The sequence below is a fragment of the Coloeus monedula genome (genome assembly GCF_965178545.1).
Source record: "Coloeus monedula genome assembly, chromosome: 6".
Taxonomy (NCBI): Eukaryota; Metazoa; Chordata; class Aves; order Passeriformes; family Corvidae; genus Coloeus; species Coloeus monedula.
Genome location: NC_138786.1, coordinates 11,120,774 through 11,142,204, shown reverse-complemented (window position 1 = coordinate 11,142,204; position 21,431 = coordinate 11,120,774). Strand labels below are relative to the sequence as shown.

General features: G+C 67.8%; 1 protein-coding gene across 1 annotated transcript; it reads right to left on the bottom strand.

The window, feature by feature from the left end:
- Nucleotides 1-826: 826 nt before the first annotated feature.
- Nucleotides 827-20,582, bottom strand: LOC309574082 (scavenger receptor cysteine-rich domain-containing protein DMBT1-like; the record flags this gene model as incomplete). Its single annotated transcript, XM_082283435.1, has 33 exons — nucleotides 827-942; nucleotides 1,127-1,267; nucleotides 1,489-1,572; nucleotides 1,786-1,881; nucleotides 2,031-2,174; nucleotides 2,258-2,629; nucleotides 2,716-3,483; nucleotides 3,627-3,941; nucleotides 4,015-4,320; nucleotides 4,394-4,711; nucleotides 4,800-5,197; nucleotides 6,115-6,175; nucleotides 8,843-8,983; nucleotides 9,205-9,288; nucleotides 9,502-9,597; nucleotides 9,747-9,890; nucleotides 9,974-10,345; nucleotides 10,432-11,610; nucleotides 11,684-11,989; nucleotides 12,063-12,380; nucleotides 12,469-12,869; nucleotides 13,787-13,847; nucleotides 16,467-16,607; nucleotides 16,829-16,912; nucleotides 17,126-17,221; nucleotides 17,371-17,514; nucleotides 17,598-17,969; nucleotides 18,056-18,823; nucleotides 18,967-19,281; nucleotides 19,355-19,660; nucleotides 19,734-20,051; nucleotides 20,140-20,460; nucleotides 20,531-20,582. The coding sequence occupies 33 exons, from the start codon at nucleotides 20,580-20,582 to the stop codon at nucleotides 827-829; spliced, it is 9,138 nt and encodes a 3,045-aa protein (XP_082139561.1).
- Between the last annotated feature and the right edge of the window lie 849 nt (nucleotides 20,583-21,431).

The window sequence follows — 21,431 nt, the reverse complement described above, 5'->3', positions numbered from 1 at the left end:
TGCCCGTGCCAGAGCAGGCGGATGCCTGGAGGAGGCTGTGTTCCAGTGGAAGACCCGGTGGGGAGAGAGGGCCCCGCTTCCAGGCTGGAGCAGCCTGTCCTTGGGGCCCTGCACCCCGGGGAAGAGACCCACGGCGCAGCAGTTTAGGGAGGGCTGTGTGCCCGTGGGAGCGACTCACACTGCAGCAGGGGTGGGGCTGCTGCTGCTGCTGCTGCTGAGAGTGGGCCCACGTGGGAGAGGTTCGTGGAGAACTGTCTCCTGTGGGAGGGACCCCACAGGCTCACAGGGGAAGGAAGGACTCCTCTCCCGGAGCAGCGGAAGAAAATCTCGGTGCTGAACTGACCAAACCCCCGTGCCCTGTCTCCCTGCGCTGTCGGGGGGAAGGAGGGTGGGGCTGGGGGAAGAAAAGGTGTGTTTGAGGGTTTATTTTACTTCTCATTATCCTCCTCTGATTCTGTCAGCAATACATTCACTTTGTAACTTTAACTTAAGCCTGTTTTGCCCTTCAAGTGTTTTCTCCCTGTCCTTATCTCAACTAATGAAGCCTTTATTAATTTTTTTCCCTCTCTCCTCTGCCCAGCTGAGGCAGGGGAGGGTGAGCAAGCAACTCTCCGGGGTGCCTGGCGTCGCGCCACTGTCAAACCACGAGAGTCTTTAATAAGAGAAAAAGGGAAATTCAGACAGAAATCCAAGAAAATCCCTACACAGGAGCTGTTTTCCTGCACTGCTGCACAGGGAGGGGTGACCTCTGTAGGCAGGGCCACCCCTTCCTGGGGACAGGGCCCCACCACAGCGCCACACACGTGTTCCCAGGGCTGCGGCATCCTCATGGCGACGGCCCCAGGGCGCTGCTGCCGACATCATCATAGTCTGTGTGCACCGGGGACTGTTCCGAGGGGGTCCTGGTAGCTCCTGGGGCACTCGGAGGGGAGTAGATCCCACCTTGGGGACAGCACAGAAGGGTGCAGGGCGGGCAGACGGCTCCGTGTCCCCGCTGACAGGCCCCACCTGGGGTCTGGCTGCAGCACCCATGGATCTGCAGCCGGATCCCTGCCCGCCCCCACAGCCAAAGCTGCCATGGAGTGCCTCTGCAGAGGGGACAGGGCAGCCGTGAGAGCCCTCTTACCTGTGGGGAGGACACAGATCCACCTCCTCTGTGCCACGCCCTCGGAGATGTCCCCAGTGCCGGGAGCGGGGGGCTCCTGTGGCACACCCAGGGCATCGTCGTAGCCATCCGGGGTTCCGTGCTCGGGCCGGGCAGGGGGCTCTGGGACAGGCACAGGGGTCCATGGCAGTGACCCAGCGGCCCTGGCAGGGGTCTGGCTCTGCCATGCTCAACGGCCTGGCCACCGGGGATGTGCTGGTGGCCCTTGGGTCACCTTGCTTGCTACACACTAACAAGTGTGGGACTTGTCCCCTCAGCTCCCCTGCCCGAGTGTGTGCCATGTCCCCAGCACTCCCCACTGGCTTCCTGCCCTGTGGCCCTACCTGGGCTTGCCTCGGTGTCACTCCCCTCCACGCTGTCCCCGGTGTAATAGGGCAGCTTCTTCACCGACCCCTCTGACAGGGAACCTGCAGGGGAGAAACAGGGACTTGGGCGTGGCCTCAAGCGGCACCGAGGGTGACGCAACCTCACACCACACAGCGGGGCTGCCCTGGGACCGAGGGACACCCCCAGCCCCTGGCGAGGAGCCACTGCTGGGCCACCGGGACCCCGAGCTGCCATGGGGCTGTGGGGCAGAGCCCCCTCTCCGGGCAGAGCTGGGGCACAGGGGCTGCACCCACCTGGGCGACTGGGCACCTCCTGGTACTCCGGCATCGCGGTGTAGTCCAGCTCCTCGTAGACAGCGTTGGAGACGGCATCTGCAGCTCTGCCAAGCCCTGGGACGAGACGCAGCGTTTATCTGGGGCCCTGGCCACCGTGGGTGGCAGCGGGGACACCCCTGCCCACCTTCTGAGCCGTTCCGCAGCGCGGGAGCCCCGGAACCCCCAAACCGGGTCTGTGCCAGCCCCCACCCGCCAGGACCCACCTCGGCGCCAGGCGCGGGCACGGCACAGCAGCACGGCCAGGGCGCCCAGGGCCACGCACAGCAGCGTCCCCAGCACCACGCACAGGACAGTTGGCACAGGCACAGTCCCCGCGGTCACCGCTGCGGCTCTGCTGCCACGGACACCTGTGTGGGGACACGGGCAAGAAGTGAGCGGAGCGCGATCCCAGCCATCCCGGTCTTGGCGGTGCTGGCACGGGCAGAGCTACCTGTGCTCGTGGCACCGTCGGGATGGGGGGTAGTGTCCGTCTCAGCGATGCCATCACTGTCCCCATCACAAGCCACGTGGGCGTCCCCGCCTGGGCCGCAGCTCTGCAGATTCCAGGGTGCCGAGGGGCACCCCCAGAGCGAGCGGGCCCCGTCCTCACAGCCCACCCAGGCCAGCCAGGCGGGGGCCGGCTGCCGGGCGGGGACGGCCGACAGCCAGCCCCGGTGCCCACAGCCCAGCTGTTGGCAGACGGTGTTGGCGGTGCCGGGGCTGGTGCCGTTGGCGCACACGCGGCCCCAGGTGCCGTTGTGGGACACCTCCAGGAACCCGCGGCAGCGCCCGCGGCCGCCCGCCAGCCGCACGGAGAGCTGCTCTGCAAGGGGTGCAGGGCGGTCACGGCACGGCCAGCAAGCCCCCGGGGGCTCTGCTGGACCCCGGTCTGGGGTGCCCGGCACTGACCTGAGCAGACGGCCCCTGCCCCTCCGCCACGCCTGCACTCGCGCCGTTCCGAACGCCCGCATTCCCAGAGAGACTCCTCGCTTCCGGAGCAGGCAGGGATGTACGGCCACAGCGGCCCCGTGCCGGCACCGAAGCGCGCCGAGCTCGGTGCCTCCAGCGCCGTGCCACAGCCCAGCTCCCGGCAGACAACGGCGGCGTCCCGCAGCTCCCAGCCTTCCTGGCAGACGGCGCTCCACGTGCCACCGGAATAGACCTCCACACGCCCGGCGCAGCGCCCAGAGCTCCCCACCAGCCTCACCCGCCGGCTGCCTGCGGCCACCGAAGCACCGGGTTGGGGTGGCTGCCTGGGCCACCGCCACCTCCAGCCCTTCTCGGGACACCCACCCGAGCAGACGATGACCATCCCCTCAGGGCTGCTCCTTGGTGCAGGGCCCATCCCTGAGACATCGTCCATGTTCTCCACTATATCATCCATCTTCCCACCGCTGCTGCTCAGCGCAGAACCCACGTCCAAAATGTCCATCTCTTCAGTCATGACATCCATCCCGCTGGGGCTGCTGCTCACGACAGTGGCCGTACCCAAGGAGGTGTTAACGTCCTTGGGAACACCACAGCCCAGCACTGCGCAAACCATGTGCACATCCCATGACTTCCTCTGCTCCACAGGCACACGGCGCCATGCCGGGCTGGTTATGGTCTCCTCCAGCCGCCCATCGCACAAGCTCTGACCCTCCACCAGCCGCAGGGACTCGACAGAGCCACCAACACCTACAAAATCACCAGCAGAAGCATGGGGCTGTGGCACCTGGCTCAGACCATGCTTCGCTCCAAAACATCCCTGCATCCCCTGCTCCCAGTTCCTGGCGGGTCCCAAAAGCCCTTAAAGCACCTCCCGCAGGTGCCGTACACACCTGAGCAGTTGACGGCAGCGGCGTTTCCGGGGGCACAGGGGGGCTTCCCCAGCACGGCCACGGGGCACTCGCCCGGGTGCCGCTCGCTCCCGCTGCAGCCGAAGGCGTCCGGCCGCAGTGGCCCGTCCCCGCTGCCAAAGGAGCCTCCCGGGGGCACGGTGAAGGCGCGGCCGCAGCCCAGGTGGCGGCACAGGACGTGCGCATCGGCCAGCTCCCACTCGCTGGCGCACACGGAGCCCCACGTCCCCCTCACTGCCACCTCCACCCGCCCGCTGCATCCCGAGCTGCTGTTGCCCAGCCGGAAGCCCGTGTAGGCTGTGGCAGAAAGGGCGTTGAGGGGGGCGATGGGGCACGCAGCCCAACAGCCCCCGGTGTCCCCGGCACTTACGGGAGCAGATGACGCTGGCAGGGCCGGTGCTGCAGCCCTGGCTGTGGGGCCGATGCCGGGCACAGGCGCTGAGGAGGGGCTCGGTGCCATTGCACTGCAAGCCCCCGCCCCAGAGCGGCCCCGATCCTGCCCCAAATCGCTCGCTGCCGGGGATGGAGAGCGCCGCTCCACAGCCCAGCTCCCGGCAAACCACCTGGGCCACCTTCATGTCCACCTGATCCTCGCAGACACCCACCCAGGCCCGGCCCTGACGTACCTCCAGCCGCCCGGCACACGCTCCATCACCTCCGACCAGCCGGGAAAATCCTGCGCGAGCAGTGCACGATCAGTGTCCGGGGACGCGCATGAAGTGCCACATCCTCCCCAGTCCGGCTCCTACCTTGGCAAGTAACAGCAGTGTCCCAATAATGGCTGAAGTTATAGGGTCCCCAGCCACGGATCTCGCAGTCCCAGAGAGTGGACTCATTTCCTTTGCAGTCCACATTGGCCAGACTGACGGGCCCATCCCCTGCACCAAAGCGCTCCAGGGCAAAGTAGGCACCGGCAGCCGAGCCACAGCCCAGATGCTGGCACACCACCTCGGCGTCCTCCATGTCCCAGAAGTCATCTGCCACCGAGCCCCAGCGTCCCCGCAGCTTCACTTCCACTCTCCCGGCGCAGGGACTGCCACCGCCTGCCAGCCTCAGCTCCACGGCATCTGCACCGGGACACCGGCACGGCTCAGCCCTGCCGGGGATGCTCAAGCACAACGTGGCAGCCCCGGCACGGCCAGCTCGTCTCCTCACCTCTGCAGGTCACCCCCGCATCCCACTCGTGGCCGCAGAAGTGCTGTCCCCATCCGAAGTGCGGACACTCCTCCAGCGCCTCCTCGGTGCCGCGGCAGAAGGGCTGGAGCCAGATGCGCCCGGTGCCCTGCCCGAACGGGGCGTACGTGGACGCCTTGGCCACCTGGCCACAGCCCAGCTGCCGGCACACCACGATGGCCCAACGGGCTTCCCACTCGAAGTCGAAGACGCAGACGGAGCCCCACTCCCCGCCGTGCTTCACCTCCACGCGCCCGGCACAGCGCCCGCCGCCGCCCACCAGACGCAGCTCCCCGGAGCCTGCGGCACGGAGGTTGCTGAGCCGGGCCCGCCACCGCCGCGGGCCCCGCTCCCGCCGCCCGGCGCTCACCCGCACACAGCTGCGCGCACACCAGCAGCCCCAGCGCAACCATCGGCCCCATGGCCCCGGCGCCGAGCCCCGCGCAGCCAGGGGATGTCTCGGCAGCGCCCGAGCCAACGGAGGCAGCAGCAGCAGCAGCACCAGGGCACCCTTTATCAGGGCCTCATCTCCCGGCTGCGGGGCCGCGGCCTCCAATAACCTGCTCCGTGCCCAAATATGAGGCTCGCCTCCGCTTCTGGCGTCACACAGCCCGCCACAGTGGGCTGCCACCCGGATGTCCCCGGGGGGAGACAGCCCCCCCACAGCACCTGGCCTGCGGGGGCCCTTCCTGTACCCCCCCCGTGCCTCCAACTCCGCTGCTGGAGCCTGCCCAGAGCCATCCTGACTGATGGGGACACGCTGCACCCCAAATCCCACCAAAAGCCGCACTGCGACCACCCTCAGCCCCGGCACCTGCAAAGCCCAAAGCCCCCATCCTTGGGGTGCTCCCCGCCCGCCGTGCCCGCAGCCCCCGCGGGGGTGGCAGCTGCCGGCTCCCCGGTCCCTCGCGGCGGCGCTGGCACATGGCGCTGCTGCCGCAGCTGCGGCCCCGCGCTCGCCTCGCCGCCAGCGCAGGAAGGAGGCGGTTACCCCCCGGCGGCTCCCGGCGTCGGCATCGACCGCACGCGGCTCCTGACACCTGCGCTGCCACCGAGAACGCCGCGGCTCCGCGCTGCCCCTGCCCCGCCGCCCCGGCCCCCGGCAGCTCGGCAGCCGCGCGCTTCACGAAACTTCCCCGTCTCACCATTCACCAGGCTCTGCCAGCACGCTCCCAGCGCAGGAATCCACTCTCGCTGCTGGCGCCGCCGCCCCTTCACAGCCGCGGCTCCAGTGACCCGCGCTGGCCCCGCTGCCTCCCCAAACACACGCTCCCACACCCAGACCTCGCTTCCTCACCGCTTCCACCCCAGCTTTCCCATGGCACAGTCGCCGCTGGCTCCCTCGATAAATCCACTTCCTGCAGGCGCAGGAGCACAGAAACAGCCCGAGCTGGTGCCTCCAGAGAGGGACCCTGAGATTTGACCCCTCTCCCGTTCCAAGAACACCAAATTCCACACTAAAGTCTCTCTTCCTCCTCATCCTCGTCTCCTGCTGTGTCTCTCAGTGTCCCTCACCTGGCCGGGGCCACGGTTTCCCGGCACCTTTGCTATGCAAAGTTCCGGCACTTCCCACGCCCAGCAAACCGAGCAGCTGGAACTGCAGCTGCTCCCCATCCACCTGCACCCCAGGAATTCCTCACCAGCAGAGCGTCCCGCGGTCCCTCGCTGCGCGGCGGCGGCAGGGAGGAGCTGCCCTGCCCCGTCCCTCCGCGCTGCCGGGCACTGCGGCACCGGGCAGTGGCCCGGACCTGCTCCGGTGAGAGACGCACGCACGGCACGGAGCCCAAAGCGGGGCCGCTGGGTGCGGGCACCCGAAGCGGAGGGCGGTGTGCGGCTGGGTGGCTGCTGCCCCGGGCACAGGGGACAGGAGCTCTCCGGGCCCACGGATACCTCTGGGGACCCTCGGTCGGCTCTGAGGGTCTTTCCCGAGACTTCCCGTTGGGCTGCTGCATTCCCGCCTCAGCAGCCCCTGCTGCTGCGAGGACCTCAGCCACTGCTGCGCCCTTCCCACCTGGGGCAGCTCACCGAGCCGAGGCCAAAGCGCTCCTTCCCTGTTTCCCTCGGCCCCACAGGCTGGGCAGCTGCCGGCTGTCGGGCACCTGCTGTGCCCCGCTCTGGCCGCGCGGCTGCTGCAGGGGCCCCGTCTCACCTGCCTGGACCTGAGGGACAACGAGCTGGGAGCCCACGGCATCCTGCAGCTCTGCCAGCAGCTGCGGCATCCCGCCTGCCCGCTGCGGAGCCTGGGCTGAGGGCCCTGCCATGGCCAAGCCCAGCAATCTCCCTGTGCCCTTCCCCTTTAGCCCACCGTGCCCACGGATGCGTCTGTGCTTCCAGTTCCTGCCCCACGTCCCCGAGGGATGGCTGATGTACCCGGGATGGAGGTGCCAGCCCCGGAGTGAGGTCCCAGCCCTGGAACTCGGTCTCCAGACAGTTTGTGTTTTGCATTGCTTTTGCATGGCCTGGTTTTTGGGAGCAGGGGGTGGGGGGGGCACAGAGGGGGCTCCTGTGAGAAGCTCCTGCAAGTTTCCACCATGTTTGGCAGTGCCAATGGCTGATGGCTCTGAAGGTGTGATACATTCCACAAAGGTGTACATGCTGCTGGCCAAAACTGGGCCAACGAGAGAGCTTGGTAACACCTCTGTGATGACGTATTTAAGAAGAAAATCAAAGTCACACAGTTTTGCCTTCTAGTCAGAGAAGAGGAGGTGGTGAGAACATGTGAGGAAAGCAACATGGGACACCACGGTCAGTGGAGAAGGAGGGCAAGGAGGTGCTCCAGGTGCCGGAGCCGAGGTGCCTCTGCAGGCCGTGGTGCCGACCATGGTGAAGCAGCTGTGCCCCTGCAGCCCATGGCGATCCACGGGGGATGCAGAGATCCACCTGCAGCCCGTGGGGGAGGTGGTGCCCGTGCCCGAGCAGGCGGATGCCTGGAGGAGGCTGTGTTCCAGTGGAAGACCCGGTGGGGAGAGAGGGCCCCGCTTCCAGGCTGGAGCAGCCTGTCCTTGGGGCCCTGCACCCCGGGGAAGAGACCCACGGCGCAGCAGTTTAGGGAGGGCTGTGTGCCCGTGGGAGCGACTCACACTGCAGCAGGGGTGGGGCTGCTGCTGCTGCTGCTGCTGAGAGTGGGCCCACGTGGGAGAGGTTCGTGGAGAACTGTCTCCTGTGGGAGGGACCCCACAGGCTCACAGGGGAAGGAAGGACTCCTCTCCCGGAGCAGCGGAAGAAAATCTCGGTGCTGAACTGACCAAACCCCCATGCCCTGTCTCCCTGCACTGTTGGGGGGAAGGAGGGTGGGGCTGGGGGAAGAAAAGGTGTGTTTGAGGGTTTATTTTACTTCTCATTATCCTCTTCTGATTCTGTCAGCAATACATTCACTTTGTAACTTTAACTTAAGCCTGTTTTGCCCTTCAAGTGTTTTCTCCCTGTCCTTATCTCAACTAATGAAGCCTTTGTTAATTTTTTTCCCTCTCTCCTCTGCCCAGCTGAGGCAGGGGAGGGTGAGCAAGCAACTCTCCGGGGTGCCTGGCGTCGCGCCACTGTCAAACCACGAGAGTCTTTAATAAGAGAAAAAGGGAAATTCAGACAGAAATCCAAGAAAATCCCTACACAGGAGCTGTTTTCCTGCACTGCTGCACAGGGAGGGGTGACCTCTGTGGGCAGGGCCACCCCTTCCTGGGGACAGGGCCCCACCACAGCGCCACACACGTGTCCCCAGGGCTGCGGCATCCTCATGGCGACGGCCCCAGGGCGCTGCTGCCGACATCATCATAGTCTGTGTGCACCGGGGACTGTTCCGAGGGGGTCCTGGTGGCTCCTGGGGCACTCGGAGGGGAGTAGATCCCACCTTGGGGACAGCACAGAAGGGTGCAGGGCGGCAGACGGCTCCGTGTCCCCGCTGACAGGCCCCACCTGGGGTCTGGCTGCAGCACCCATGGATCTGCAGCCGGATCCCTGCCCACCCCCACAGCCAAAGCTGCCATGGAGTGCCTCTGCAGAGGGGACAGGGCAGCCGTGAGCCCTCTTACCTGTGGGGAGGACACAGATCCACCTCCTCTGTGCCACGCCCTCGGAGATGTCCCCAGTGCTGGGAGCGGGGGGCTCCTGTGGCACACCCAGGGCATCGTCGTAGCCATCCGGGGTTCCGTGCTCGGGCCGGGCAGGGGGCTCTGGGACAGGCACAGGGGTCCATGGCAGTGACCCAGCGGCCCTGGCAGGGGTCTGGCTCTGCCATGCTCAACGGCCTGGCCACCGGGGATGTGCTGGTGGCCCTTGGGTCACCTTGCTTGCTACACACTAACAAGAGGGGGACTTGTCCCCTCAGCTCCCCTGCCCGAGTGTGTGCCATGTCCCCAGCACTCCCCACTGGCTTCCTGCCCTGTGGCCCTACCTGGGCTTGCCTCGGTGTCACTCCCCTCCACGCTGTCCCCGGTGTAATAGGGCAGCTTCTTCACCGACCCCTCTGACAGGGAACCTGCAGGGGAGAAACAGGGACTTGGGCGTGGCCTCAAGCGGCACCGAGGGTGACGCAACCTCACACCACACAGCGGGGCTGCCCTGGGACCGAGGGACACCCCCAGCCCCTGGCGAGGAGCCACTGCTGGGCCACCGGGACCCCGAGCTGCCATGGGGCTGTGGGGCAGAGCCCCCTCTCCGGGCAGAGCTGGGGCACAGGGGCTGCACCCACCTGGGCGACTGGGCACCTCCTGGTACTCCGGCATCGCGGTGTAGTCCAGCTCCTCGTAGACAGCGTTGGAGACGGCATCTGCAGCTCTGCCAAGCCCTGGGACGAGACGCAGCGTTTATCTGGGGCCCTGGCCACCGTGGGTGGCAGCGGGGACACCCCTGCCCACCTTCTGAGCCGTTCCGCAGCGCGGGAGCCCCGGAACCCCCAAACCGGGTCTGTGCCAGCCCCCACCCGCCAGGACCCACCTCGGCGCCAGGCGCGGGCACGGCACAGCAGCACGGCCAGGGCGCCCAGGGCCACGCACAGCAGCGTCCCCAGCACCACGCACAGGACAGTTGGCACAGGCACAGTCCCCACGGTCACCGCTGCGGCTCTGCTGCCACGGACACCTGTGTGGGGACACGGGCAAGAAGTGAGCGGAGCGCGATCCCAGCCATCCCGGTCTTGGCGGTGCTGGCACGGGCCGAGCTACCTGTGCTCGTGGCACCGTCGGGATGGGGGGTAGTGTCCGTCTCAGCGATGCCATCACTGTCCCCATCACAAGCCACGTGGGCGTCCCCGCCTGGGCCGCAGCTCTGCAGATTCCAGGGTGCCGAGGGGCACCCCCAGAGCGAGCGGGCCCCGTCCTCACAGCCCACCCAGGCCAGCCAGGCGGGGGCCGGCTGCCGGGCGGGGACGGCCGACAGCCAGCCCCGGTGCCCACAGCCCAGCTGTTGGCAGACGGTGTTGGCGGTGCCGGGGCTGGTGCCGTTGGCGCACACGCGGCCCCAGGTGCCGTTGTGGGACACCTCCAGGAACCCGCGGCAGCGCCCGCGGCCGCCCGCCAGCCGCACGGAGAGCTGCTCTGCAAGGGGTGCAGGGCGGTCACGGCACGGCCAGCAAGCCCCCGGGGGCTCTGCTGGACCCCGGTCTGGGGTGCCCGGCACTGACCTGAGCAGACGGCCCCTGCCCCGCCGCCACGCCCGCACTCGCGCCGTTCCGAACGCCCGCATTCCCAGAGAGACTCCTCGCTCCCGGAGCAGGCAGGGATGTACGGCCACAGCGGCCCCGTGCCGGCACCGAAGCGCGCCGAGCTCGGTGCCTCCAGCGCCGTGCCACAGCCCAGCTCCCGGCAGACAACGGCGGCGTCCCGCAGCTCCCAGCCTTCCTGGCAGACGGCGCTCCACGTGCCACCGGAATAGACCTCCACACGCCCGGCGCAGCGCCCAGAGCTCCCCACCAGCCTCACCCGCCGGCTGCCTGCGGCCACCGAAGCACCGGGTTGGGGTGGCTGCCTGGGCCACCGCCACCTCCAGCCCTTCTCGGGACACCCACCTGAGCAGACAATGGCCGCCCCATGAGAGATACCAGGAGGTGCAGTGGTAACCACGTTCATCTTGAACCAATAATTGAATGTGTAGTATGCTCCAGTTAGCTCGGTGGTCATGCCCTGGATTGTTTCGATCACCCTCTCAATGATGCTCCTCTCCATCTGGTTAATGTTCCGCAGGAACTTCTTACCACGGACAGCAATGCGCGTGTCCAGCTCTCCACAGCCCATCACCCTGCACACGTTGCTGAAATTCCATACGAACAAAAGCTCTCCTGGCACACGGCGCCAGGTCCCAGTGCTTATGGCCAATTCCAACGACCCATCGCACCGGGTCTCACCCTCCACCAGCTCCAGGGACTCAAAAATGCCTGTAAAATGACCTGATTTAGCCCTTCCCCCCACAACATCCCTGCATCCTCTGCTCCCAGTTCCTGGCGGGTCCCAAAAGCCCTTAAAGCACCTCTCGCAGGTGCCGTACACACCTGAGCAGTTGACGGCAGCGGCGTTTCCGGGGGCACAGGGGGGCTTCCCCAGCACGGCCACGGGGCACTCGCCCGGGTGCCGCTCGCTCCCGCTGCAGCCGAAGGCGTCCGGCCGCAGTGGCCCGTCCCCGCTGCCAAAGGAGCCTCCCGGGGGCACGGTGAAGGCGCGGCCGCAGCCCAGGTGGCGGCACAGGACGTGCGCATCGGCCAGCTCCCACTCGCTGGCGCACACGGAGCCCCACGTCCCCCTCACTGCCACCTCCACCCGCCCGCTGCATCCCGAGCTGCTGTTGCCCAGCCGGAAGCCCGTGTAGGCTGTGGCAGAAAGGGCGTTGAGGGGGGCGATGGGGCACGCAGCCCAACAGCCCCCGGTGTCCCCGGCACTTACGGGAGCAGATGACGCTGGCAGGGCCGGTGCTGCAGCCCTGGCTGTGGGGCCGATGCCGGGCACAGGCGCTGAGGAGGGGCTCGGTGCCATTGCACTGCAAGCCCCCGCCCCAGAGCGGCCCCGATCCTGCCCCAAATCGCTCGCTGCCGGGGATGGAGAGCGCCGCTCCACAGCCCAGCTCCCGGCAAACCACCTGGGCCACCTTCATGTCCACCTGATCCTCGCAGACACCCACCCAGGCTCGGCCCTGACGTACCTCCAGCCGCCCGGCACACGCTCCATCACCTCCGACCAGCCGGGAAAATCCTGCGCGAGCAGTGCACGATCAGTGTCCGGGGACGTGCGTGAAGTGCCACATCCGCCCCAGTCCGGCTCCTACCTTGGCACGTAACAGCAGTGTCCCATTCATGGCTGACGTTATAGGGTCCCCAGCCACGGATCTCGCAGTCCCAGAGAATGGACTCATTTCCTTTGCAGTCCACCCTGGCCAGACTGACGGGCCCATCCCCTGCACCAAAGCGCTCCAGGGCAGAGTAGGCAACGGCAGCCGAGCCACAGCCCAGATGCTGGCACACCACCTCGGCGTCCTCCATGTCCCAGATGTCATCTGCCACCGAGCCCCAGCGTCCCCGCAGCTTCACTTCCACTCTCCCGGCGCAGGGACTGCCGCCGCCTGCCAGCCTCAGCTCCACGGCATCTGCACCGGGACACCGGCACGGCTCAGCCCTGCCGGGGATGCTCAAGCACAACGTGGCAGCCCCGGCACGGCCAGCGCGTCACCTCACCTCTGCAGGTCACCCCCACATCCCACTCGTGGCCGCAGAAGTGCTGTCCCCATCCGAAGTGCGGACACTCCTCCAGCGCCTCCTCGGTGCCGCGGCAGAAGAAGGGCTGGAGCCAGATGCGCCCGGTGCCCTGCCCGAACGGGGCGTACGTGGACGCCTTGGCCACCCGGCCACAGCCCAGCTGCCGGCACACCACGATGGCCCAACGGGCTTCCCAGTCGTAGTCGAAGACGCAGACGGAGCCCCACTCCCCGCCGTGCTTCACCTCCACGCGCCCGGCACAGCGCCCGCCGCCGCCCACCAGACGCAGCTCCCCGGAGCCTGCGGCACGGAGGCTGCTGAGCCGGGCCCGCCACCGCCGCGGGCCCCGCTCCCGCCGCCCGGCGCTCACCCGCACACAGCTGCGCGCACACCAGCAGCCCCAGCGCAACCATCGGCCCCATGGCCCCGGCGCCGAGCCCCGCGCAGCCAGGGGATGTCTCGGCAGCGCCCGAGCCAACGGAGGCAGCAGCAGCAGCAGCACCAGGGCACCCTTTATCAGGGCCTCATCTCCCGGCTGCGGGGCCGCGGCCTCCAATAACCTGCTCCGTGCCCAAATATGAGGCTCGCCTCCGCTTCTGGCGTCACACAGCCCGCCACAGTGGGCTGCCACCCGGATGTCCCCGGGGGGAGACAGCCCCCCCACAGCACCTGGCCTGCGGGGGCCCTTCCTGTACCCCCCCCGTGCCTCCAACTCCGCTGCTGGAGCCTGCCCAGAGCCATCCTGACTGATGGGGACACGCTGCACCCCAAATCCCACCAAAAGCCGCACTGCGACCACCCTCAGCCCCGGCACCTGCAAAGCCCAAAGCCCCCATCCTTGGGGTGCTCCCCGCCCGCCGTGCCCGCAGCCCCCGCGGGGGTGGCAGCTGCCGGCTCCCCGGTCCCTCGCGGCGGCGCTGGCACATGGCGCTGCTGCCGCAGCTGCGGCCCCGCGCTCGCCTCGCCGCCAGCGCAGGAAGGAGGCGGTTACCCCCCGGCGGCTCCCGGCGTCGGCATCGACCGCACGCGGCTCCTGACACCTGCGCTGCCACCGAGAACGCCGCGGCTCCGCGCTGCCCCTGCCCCGCCGCCCCGGCCCCCGGCAGCTCGGCAGCCGCGCGCTTCACGAAACTTCCCCGTCTCACCATTCACCAGGCTCTGCCAGCACGCTCCCAGCGCAGGAATCCACTCTCGCTGCTGGCGCCGCCGCCCCTTCACAGCCGCGGCTCCAGTGACCCGCGCTGGCCCCGCTGCCTCCCCAAACACACGCTCCCACACCCAGACCTCGCTTCCTCACCGCTTCCACCCCAGCTTTCCCATGGCACAGTCGCCGCTGGCTCCCTCGATAAATCCACTTCCTGCAGGCGCAGGAGCACAGAAACAGCCCGAGCTGGTGCCTCCAGAGAGGGACCCTGAGATTTGACCCCTCTCCCGTTCCAAGAACACCAAATTCCACACTAAAGTCTCTCTTCCTCCTCATCCTCGTCTCCTGCTGTGTCTCTCAGTGTCCCTCACCTGGCCGGGGCCACGGTTTCCCGGCACCTTTGCTATGCAAAGTTCCGGCACTTCCCACGCCCAGCAAACCGAGCAGCTGGAACTGCAGCTGCTCCCCATCCACCTGCACCCCAGGAATTCCTCACCAGCAGAGCGTCCCGCGGTCCCTCGCTGCGCGGCGGCGGCAGGGAGGAGCTGCCCTGCCCCGTCCCTCCGCGCTGCCGGGCACTGCGGCACCGGGCAGTGGCCCGGACCTGCTCCGGTGAGAGACGCACGCACGGCACGGAGCCCAAAGCGGGGCCGCTGGGTGCGGGCACCCGAAGCGGAGGGCGGTGTGCGGCTGGGTGGCTGCTGCCCCGGGCACAGGGGACAGGAGCTCTCCGGGCCCACGGATACCTCTGGGGACCCTCGGTCGGCTCTGAGGGTCTTTCCCGAGACTTCCCGTTGGGCTGCTGCATTCCCGCCTCAGCAGCCCCTGCTGCTGCGAGGACCTCAGCCACTGCTGCGCCCTTCCCACCTGGGGCAGCTCACCGAGCCGAGGCCAAAGCGCTCCTTCCCTGTTTCCCTCGGCCCCACAGGCTGGGCAGCTGCCGGCTGTCGGGCACCTGCTGTGCCCCGCTCTGGCCGCGCGGCTGCTGCAGGGGCCCCGTCTCACCTGCCTGGACCTGAGGGACAACGAGCTGGGAGCCCACGGCATCCTGCAGCTCTGCCAGCAGCTGCGGCATCCCGCCTGCCCGCTGCGGAGCCTGGGCTGAGGGCCCTGCCATGGCCAAGCCCAGCAATCTCCCTGTGCCCTTCCCCTTTAGCCCACCGTGCCCACGGATGCGTCTGTGCTTCCAGTTCCTGCCCCACGTCCCCGAGGGATGGCTGATGTACCCGGGATGGAGGTGCCAGCCCCGGAGTGAGGTCCCAGCCCTGGAACTCGGTCTCCAGACAGTTTGTGTTTTGCATTGCTTTTGCATGGCCTGGTTTTTGGGAGCGGGGGGGGGGCACAGAGGGGGCTCCTGTGAGAAGCTCCTGCAAGTTTCCACCATGTTTGGCAGTGCCAATGGCTGATGGCTCTGAAGGTGTGATACATTCCACAAAGGTGTACATGCTGCTGGCCAAAACTGGGCCAACGAGAGAGCTTGGTAACACCTCTGTGATGACGTATTTAAGAAGAAAATCAAAGTCACACAGTTTTGCCTTCTAGTCAGAGAAGAGGAGGTGGTGAGAACATGTGAGGAAAGCAACATGGGGCACCACGGTCAGTGGAGAAGGAGGGCAAGGAGGTGCTCCAGGTGCCGGAGCCGAGGTGCCTCTGCAGGCCGTGGTGCCGACCATGGTGAAGCAGCTGTGCCCCTGCAGCCCATGGCGATCCACGGGGGATGCAGAGATCCACCTGCAGCCCGTGGGGGAGGTGGTGCCCGTGCCAGAGCAGGCGGATGCCTGGAGGAGGCTGTGTTCCAGTGGAAGACCCGGTGGGGAGAGAGGGCCCCGCTTCCAGGCTGGAGCAGCCTGTCCTTGGGGCCCTGCACCCCGGGGAAGAGACCCACGGCGCAGCAGTTTAGGGAGGGCTGTGTGCCCGTGGGAGCGACTCACACTGCAGCAGGGGTGGGGCTGCTGCTGCTGCTGCTGCTGAGAGTGGGCCCACGTGGGAGAGGTTCGTGGAGAACTGTCTCCTGTGGGAGGGACCCCACAGGCTCACAGGGGAAGGAAGGACTCCTCTCCCGGAGCAGCGGAAGAAAATCTCGGTGCTGAACTGACCAAACTCCCATGCCCTGTCTCCCTGCACTGTTGGGGGGAAGGAGGGTGGGGCTGGGGGAAGAAAAGGTGTGTTTGAGGGTTTATTTTACTTCTCATTATCCTCCTCAGATCCTGATAGCAATACATTCACTTTGTAACTTTAACTTAAGCCTGTTTTGCCCTTCAAGTGTTTTTTCCCTCTCTCCTCTGCCCAGCTGAGGCAGGGGAGGGTGAGCAAGCAACTCTCCGGGGTGCCTGGCGTCGCGCCACTGTCAAACCACGAGAGTCTTTAATAAGAGAAAAAGGGAAATTCAGACAGAAATCCAAGAAAATCCCTACACAGGAGCTGTTTTCCTGCACTGCTGCACAGGGAGGGGTGACCTCTGTGGGCAGGGCCACCCCTTCCTGGGGACAGGGCCCCACCACAGCGCCACACACGTGTCCCCAGGGCTGCGGCATCCTCATGGCGACGGCCCCAGGGCGCTGCTGCCGACATCATCATAGTCTGTGTGCACCGGGGACTGTTCCGAGGGAGTCCTGGTGGCTCCTGGGGCACTCGGAGGGGAGTAGATCCCACCTTGGGGACAGCACAGAAGGGTGCAGGGCGGCAGACGGCTCCGTGTCCCCGCTGACAGGCCCCACCTGGGGTCTGGCTGCAGCACCCATGGATCTGCAGCCGGATCCCTGCCCACCCCCACAGCCAAAGCTGCCATGGAGTGCCTCTGCAGAGGGGACAGGGCAGCCGTGAGCCCTCTTACCTGTGGGGAGGACACAGATCCACCTCCTCTGTGCCACGCCCTCGGAGATGTCCCCAGTGCTGGGAGCGGGGGGCTCCTGTGGCACACCCAGGGCATCGTCGTAGCCATCCGGGGTTCCGTGCTCGGGCCGGGCAGGGGGCTCTGGGACAGGCACAGGGGTCCATGGCAGTGACCCAGCGGCCCTGGCAGGGGTCTGGCTCTGCCATGCTCAACGGCCTGGCCACCGGGGATGTGCTGGTGGCCCTTGGGTCACCTTGCTTGCTACACACTAACAAGAGGGGGACTTGTCCCCTCAGCTCCCCTGCCCGAGTGTGTGCCATGTCCCCAGCACTCCCCACTGGCTTCCTGCCCTGTGGCCCTACCTGGGCTTGCCTCGGTGTCACTCCCCTCCACGCTGTCCCCGGTGTAATAGGGCAGCTTCTTCACCGACCCCTCTGACAGGGAACCTGCAGGGGAGAAACAGGGACTTGGGCGTGGCCTCAAGCGGCACCGAGGGTGACGCAACCTCACACCACACAGCGGGGCTGCCCTGGGACCGAGGGACACCCCCAGCCCCTGGCGAGGAGCCACTGCTGGGCCACCGGGACCCCGAGCTGCCATGGGGCTGTGGGGCAGAGCCCCCTCTCCGGGCAGAGCTGGGGCACAGGGGCTGCACCCACCTGGGCGACTGGGCACCTCCTGGTACTCCGGCATCGCGGTGTAGTCCAGCTCCTCGTAGACAGCGTTGGAGACGGCATCTGCAGCTCTGCCAAGCCCTGGGACGAGACGCAGCGTTTATCTGGGGCCCTGGCCACCGTGGGTGGCAGCGGGGACACCCCTGCCCACCTTCTGAGCCGTTCCGCAGCGCGGGAGCCCCGGAACCCCCAAACCGGGTCTGTGCCAGCCCCCACCCGCCAGGACCCACCTCGGCGCCAGGCGCGGGCACGGCACAGCAGCACGGCCAGGGCGCCCAGGGCCACGCACAGCAGCGTCCCCAGCACCACGCACAGGACAGTTGGCACAGGCACAGTCCCCACGGTCACCGCTGCGGCTCTGCTGCCACGGACACCTGTGTGGGGACACGGGCAAGAAGTGAGCGGAGCGCGATCCCAGCCATCCCGGTCTTGGCGGTGCTGGCACGGGCCGAGCTACCTGTGCTCGTGGCACCGTCGGGATGGGGGGTAGTGTCCGTCTCAGCGATGCCATCACTGTCCCCATCACAAGCCACGTGGGCGTCCCCGCCTGGGCCGCAGCTCTGCAGATTCCAGGGTGCCGAGGGGCACCCCCAGAGCGAGCGGGCCCCGTCCTCACAGCCCACCCAGGCCAGCCAGGCGGGGGCCGGCTGCCGGGCGGGGACGGCCGACAGCCAGCCCCGGTGCCCACAGCCCAGCTGTTGGCAGACGGTGTTGGCGGTGCCGGGGCTGGTGCCGTTGGCGCACACGCGGCCCCAGGTGCCGTTGTGGGACACCTCCAGGAACCCGCGGCAGCGCCCGCGGCCGCCCGCCAGCCGCACGGAGAGCTGCTCTGCAAGGGGTGCAGGGCGGTCACGGCACGGCCAGCAAGCCCCCGGGGGCTCTGCTGGACCCCGGTCTGGGGTGCCCGGCACTGACCTGAGCAGACGGCCCCTGCCCCGCCGCCACGCCCGCACTCGCGCCGTTCCGAACGCCCGCATTCCCAGAGAGACTCCTCGCTCCCGGAGCAGGCAGGGATGTACGGCCACAGCGGCCCCGTGCCGGCACCGAAGCGCGCCGAGCTCGGTGCCTCCAGCGCCGTGCCACAGCCCAGCTCCCGGCAGACAACGGCGGCGTCCCGCAGCTCCCAGCCTTCCTGGCAGACGGCGCTCCACGTGCCACCGGAATAGACCTCCACACGCCCGGCGCAGCGCCCAGAGCTCCCCACCAGCCTCACCCGCCGGCTGCCTGCGGCCACCGAAGCACCGGGTTGGGGTGGCTGCCTGGGCCACCGCAACCTCCAGCCCTTCTCGGGACACCCACCCGAGCAGACGATGACCATCCCCTCAGGGCTGCTCCTTGGTGCAGGGCCCATCCCTGAGACATCGTCCATGTTCTCCACTACATCATCCATCTTCCCACCGCTGCTGCTCAGCGCAGAACCCACGTCCAAAATGTCCATCTCTTCAGTCATGACATCCATCCCGCTGGGGCTGCTGCTCACGACAGTGGCCACACCCAAGGAGGTGTTAACGTCCTTGGGAACACCACAGCCCAGCACTGCGCAAACCATGTGCACATCCCATGACTTCCTCTGCTCCACAGGCACACGGCGCCATGCCGGGCTGGTTATGGTCTCCTCCAGCCGCCCATCGCACAAGCTCTGACCCTCCACCAGCCGCAGGGACTCGACAGAGCCACCAACACCTGCAAAATCACCAGCAGAAGCATGGGGCTGTGGCACCTGGCTCAGACCATGCTTCGCTCCAAAATATCCCTGCATCCTCTGCTCCCAGTTCCTGGCGGGTCCCAAAAGCCCTTAAAGCACCTCCCGCAGGTGCCGTACACACCTGAGCAGTTGACGGCAGCGGCGTTTCCGGGGGCACAGGGGGGCTTCCCCAGCACGGCCACGGGGCACTCGCCCGGGTGCCGCTCGCTCCCGCTGCAGCCGAAGGCGTCCGGCCGCAGTGGCCCGTCCCCGCTGCCAAAGGAGCCTCCCGGGGGCACGGTGAAGGCGCGGCCGCAGCCCAGGTGGCGGCACAGGACGTGCGCATCGGCCAGCTCCCACTCGCTGGCGCACACGGAGCCCCACGTCCCCCTCACTGCCACCTCCACCCGCCCGCTGCATCCCGAGCTGCTGTTGCCCAGCCGGAAGCCCGTGTAGGCTGTGGCAGAAAGGGCGTTGAGGGGGGCGATGGGGCACGCAGCCCAACAGCCCCCGGTGTCCCCGGCACTTACGGGAGCAGATGACGCTGGCAGGGCCGGTGCTGCAGCCCTGGCTGTGGGGCCGATGCCGGGCACAGGCGCTGAGGAGGGGCTCGGTGCCATTGCACTGCAAGCCCCCGCCCCAGAGCGGCCCCGATCCTGCCCCAAATCGCTCGCTGCCGGGGATGGAGAGCGCCGCTCCACAGCCCAGCTCCCGGCAAACCACCTGGGCCACCTTCATGTCCACCTGATCCTCGCAGACACCCACCCAGGCCCGGCCCTGACGTACCTCCAGCCGCCCGGCACACGCTCCATCACCTCCGACCAGCCGGGAAAATCCTGCGCGAGCAGTGCACGATCAGTGTCCGGGGACGCGCATGAAGTGCCACATCCTCCCCAGTCCGGCTCCTACCTTGGCAAGTAACAGCAGTGTCCCAATAATGGCTGAAGTTATAGGGTCCCCAGCCACGGATCTCGCAGTCCCAGAGAGTGGACTCATTTCCTTTGCAGTCCACATTGGCCAGACTGACGGGCCCATCCCCTGCACCAAAGCGCTCGAGGGCAAAGTAGGCACCGGCAGCCGAGCCACAGCCCAGATGCTGGCACACCACCTCGGCGTCCTCCATGTCCCAGAAGTCATCTCCCACCGAGCCCCAGCGTCCCCGCAGCTTCACTTCCACTCTCCCGGCGCAGGGACTGCCACTGCCTGCCAGCCTCAGCTCCACGGCATCTGCACCGGGACACCGGCACGGCTCAGCCCTGCCGGGGATGCTCAAGCACAACGTGGCAGCCCCGGCACGGCCAGCTCGTCTCCTCACCTCTGCAGGTCACCCCCGCATCCCACTCGTGGCCGCAGAAGTGCTGTCCCCATCCGAAGTGCGGACACTCCTCCAGCGCCTCCTCGGTGCCGCGGCAGAAGAAGGGCTGGAGCCAGATGCGCCCGGTGCCCTGCCCGAACGGGGCGTACGTGGACGCCTTGGCCACCTGGCCACAGCCCAGCTGCCGGCACACCACGATGGCCCAACGGGCTTCCCTGTGGAAGTCGAAGACGCAGACGGAGCCCCACTCCCCGCCGTGCTTCACCTCCACGCGCCCGGCACAGCGCCCGCCGCCGCCCACCAGACGCAGCTCCCCGGAGCCTGCGGCACGGAGGCTGCTGAGCCGGGCCCGCCACCGCCGCGGGCCCCGCTCCCGCCGCCCGGCGCTCACCCGCACACAGCTGCGCGCACACCAGCAGCCCCAGCGCAACCATCGGCCCCATGGCCCCGGCGCCGAGCCCCGCGCAGCCAGGGGATGTCTCGGCAGCGCCCGAGCCAACGGAGGCAGCAGCAGCAGCAGCACCAGGGCACCCTTTATCAGGGCCTCATCTCCCGGCTGCGGGGCCGCGGCCTCCAATAACCTGCTCCGTGCCCAAATATGAGGCTCGCCTCCGCTTCTGGCGTCACACAGCCCGCCACAGTGGGCTGCCACCCGGATGTCCCCGGGGGGAGACAGCCCCCCCACAGCACCTGGCCTGCGGGGGCCCTTCCTGTACCCCCCCCGTGCCTCCAACTCCGCTGCTGGAGCCTGCCCAGAGCCATCCTGACTGATGGGGACACGCTGCACCCCAAATCCCACCAAAAGCCGCACTGCGACCACCCTCAGCCCCGGCACCTGCAAAGCCCAAAGCCCCCATCCTTGGGGTGCTCCCCGCCCGCCGTGCCCGCAGCCCCCGCGGGGGTGGCAGCTGCCGGCTCCCCGGTCCCTCGCGGCGGCGCTGGCACATGGCGCTGCTGCCGCAGCTGCGGCCCCGCGCTCGCCTCGCCGCCAGCGCAGGAAGGAGGCGGTTACCCCCCGGCGGCTCCCGGCGTCGGCATCGACCGCACGCGGCTCCTGACACCTGCGCTGCCACCGAGAACGCCGCGGCTCCGCGCTGCCCCTGCCCCGCGGTGAAGCCACAGTGGGGGGGGGCACAGAGCCCACTTGATTCCTGGGGGACCCAGCTGGTTAAGCGGGGACCAAGCAACACCGAAAAATAAGCGGTGCAGCAGGGGGGAGCAGGAGCTGCCTCAAGGTCTCTGATGTGTATGAGGCTGAGGACGGGGCTGAGCCACCTTTCCAGCATTGCAGA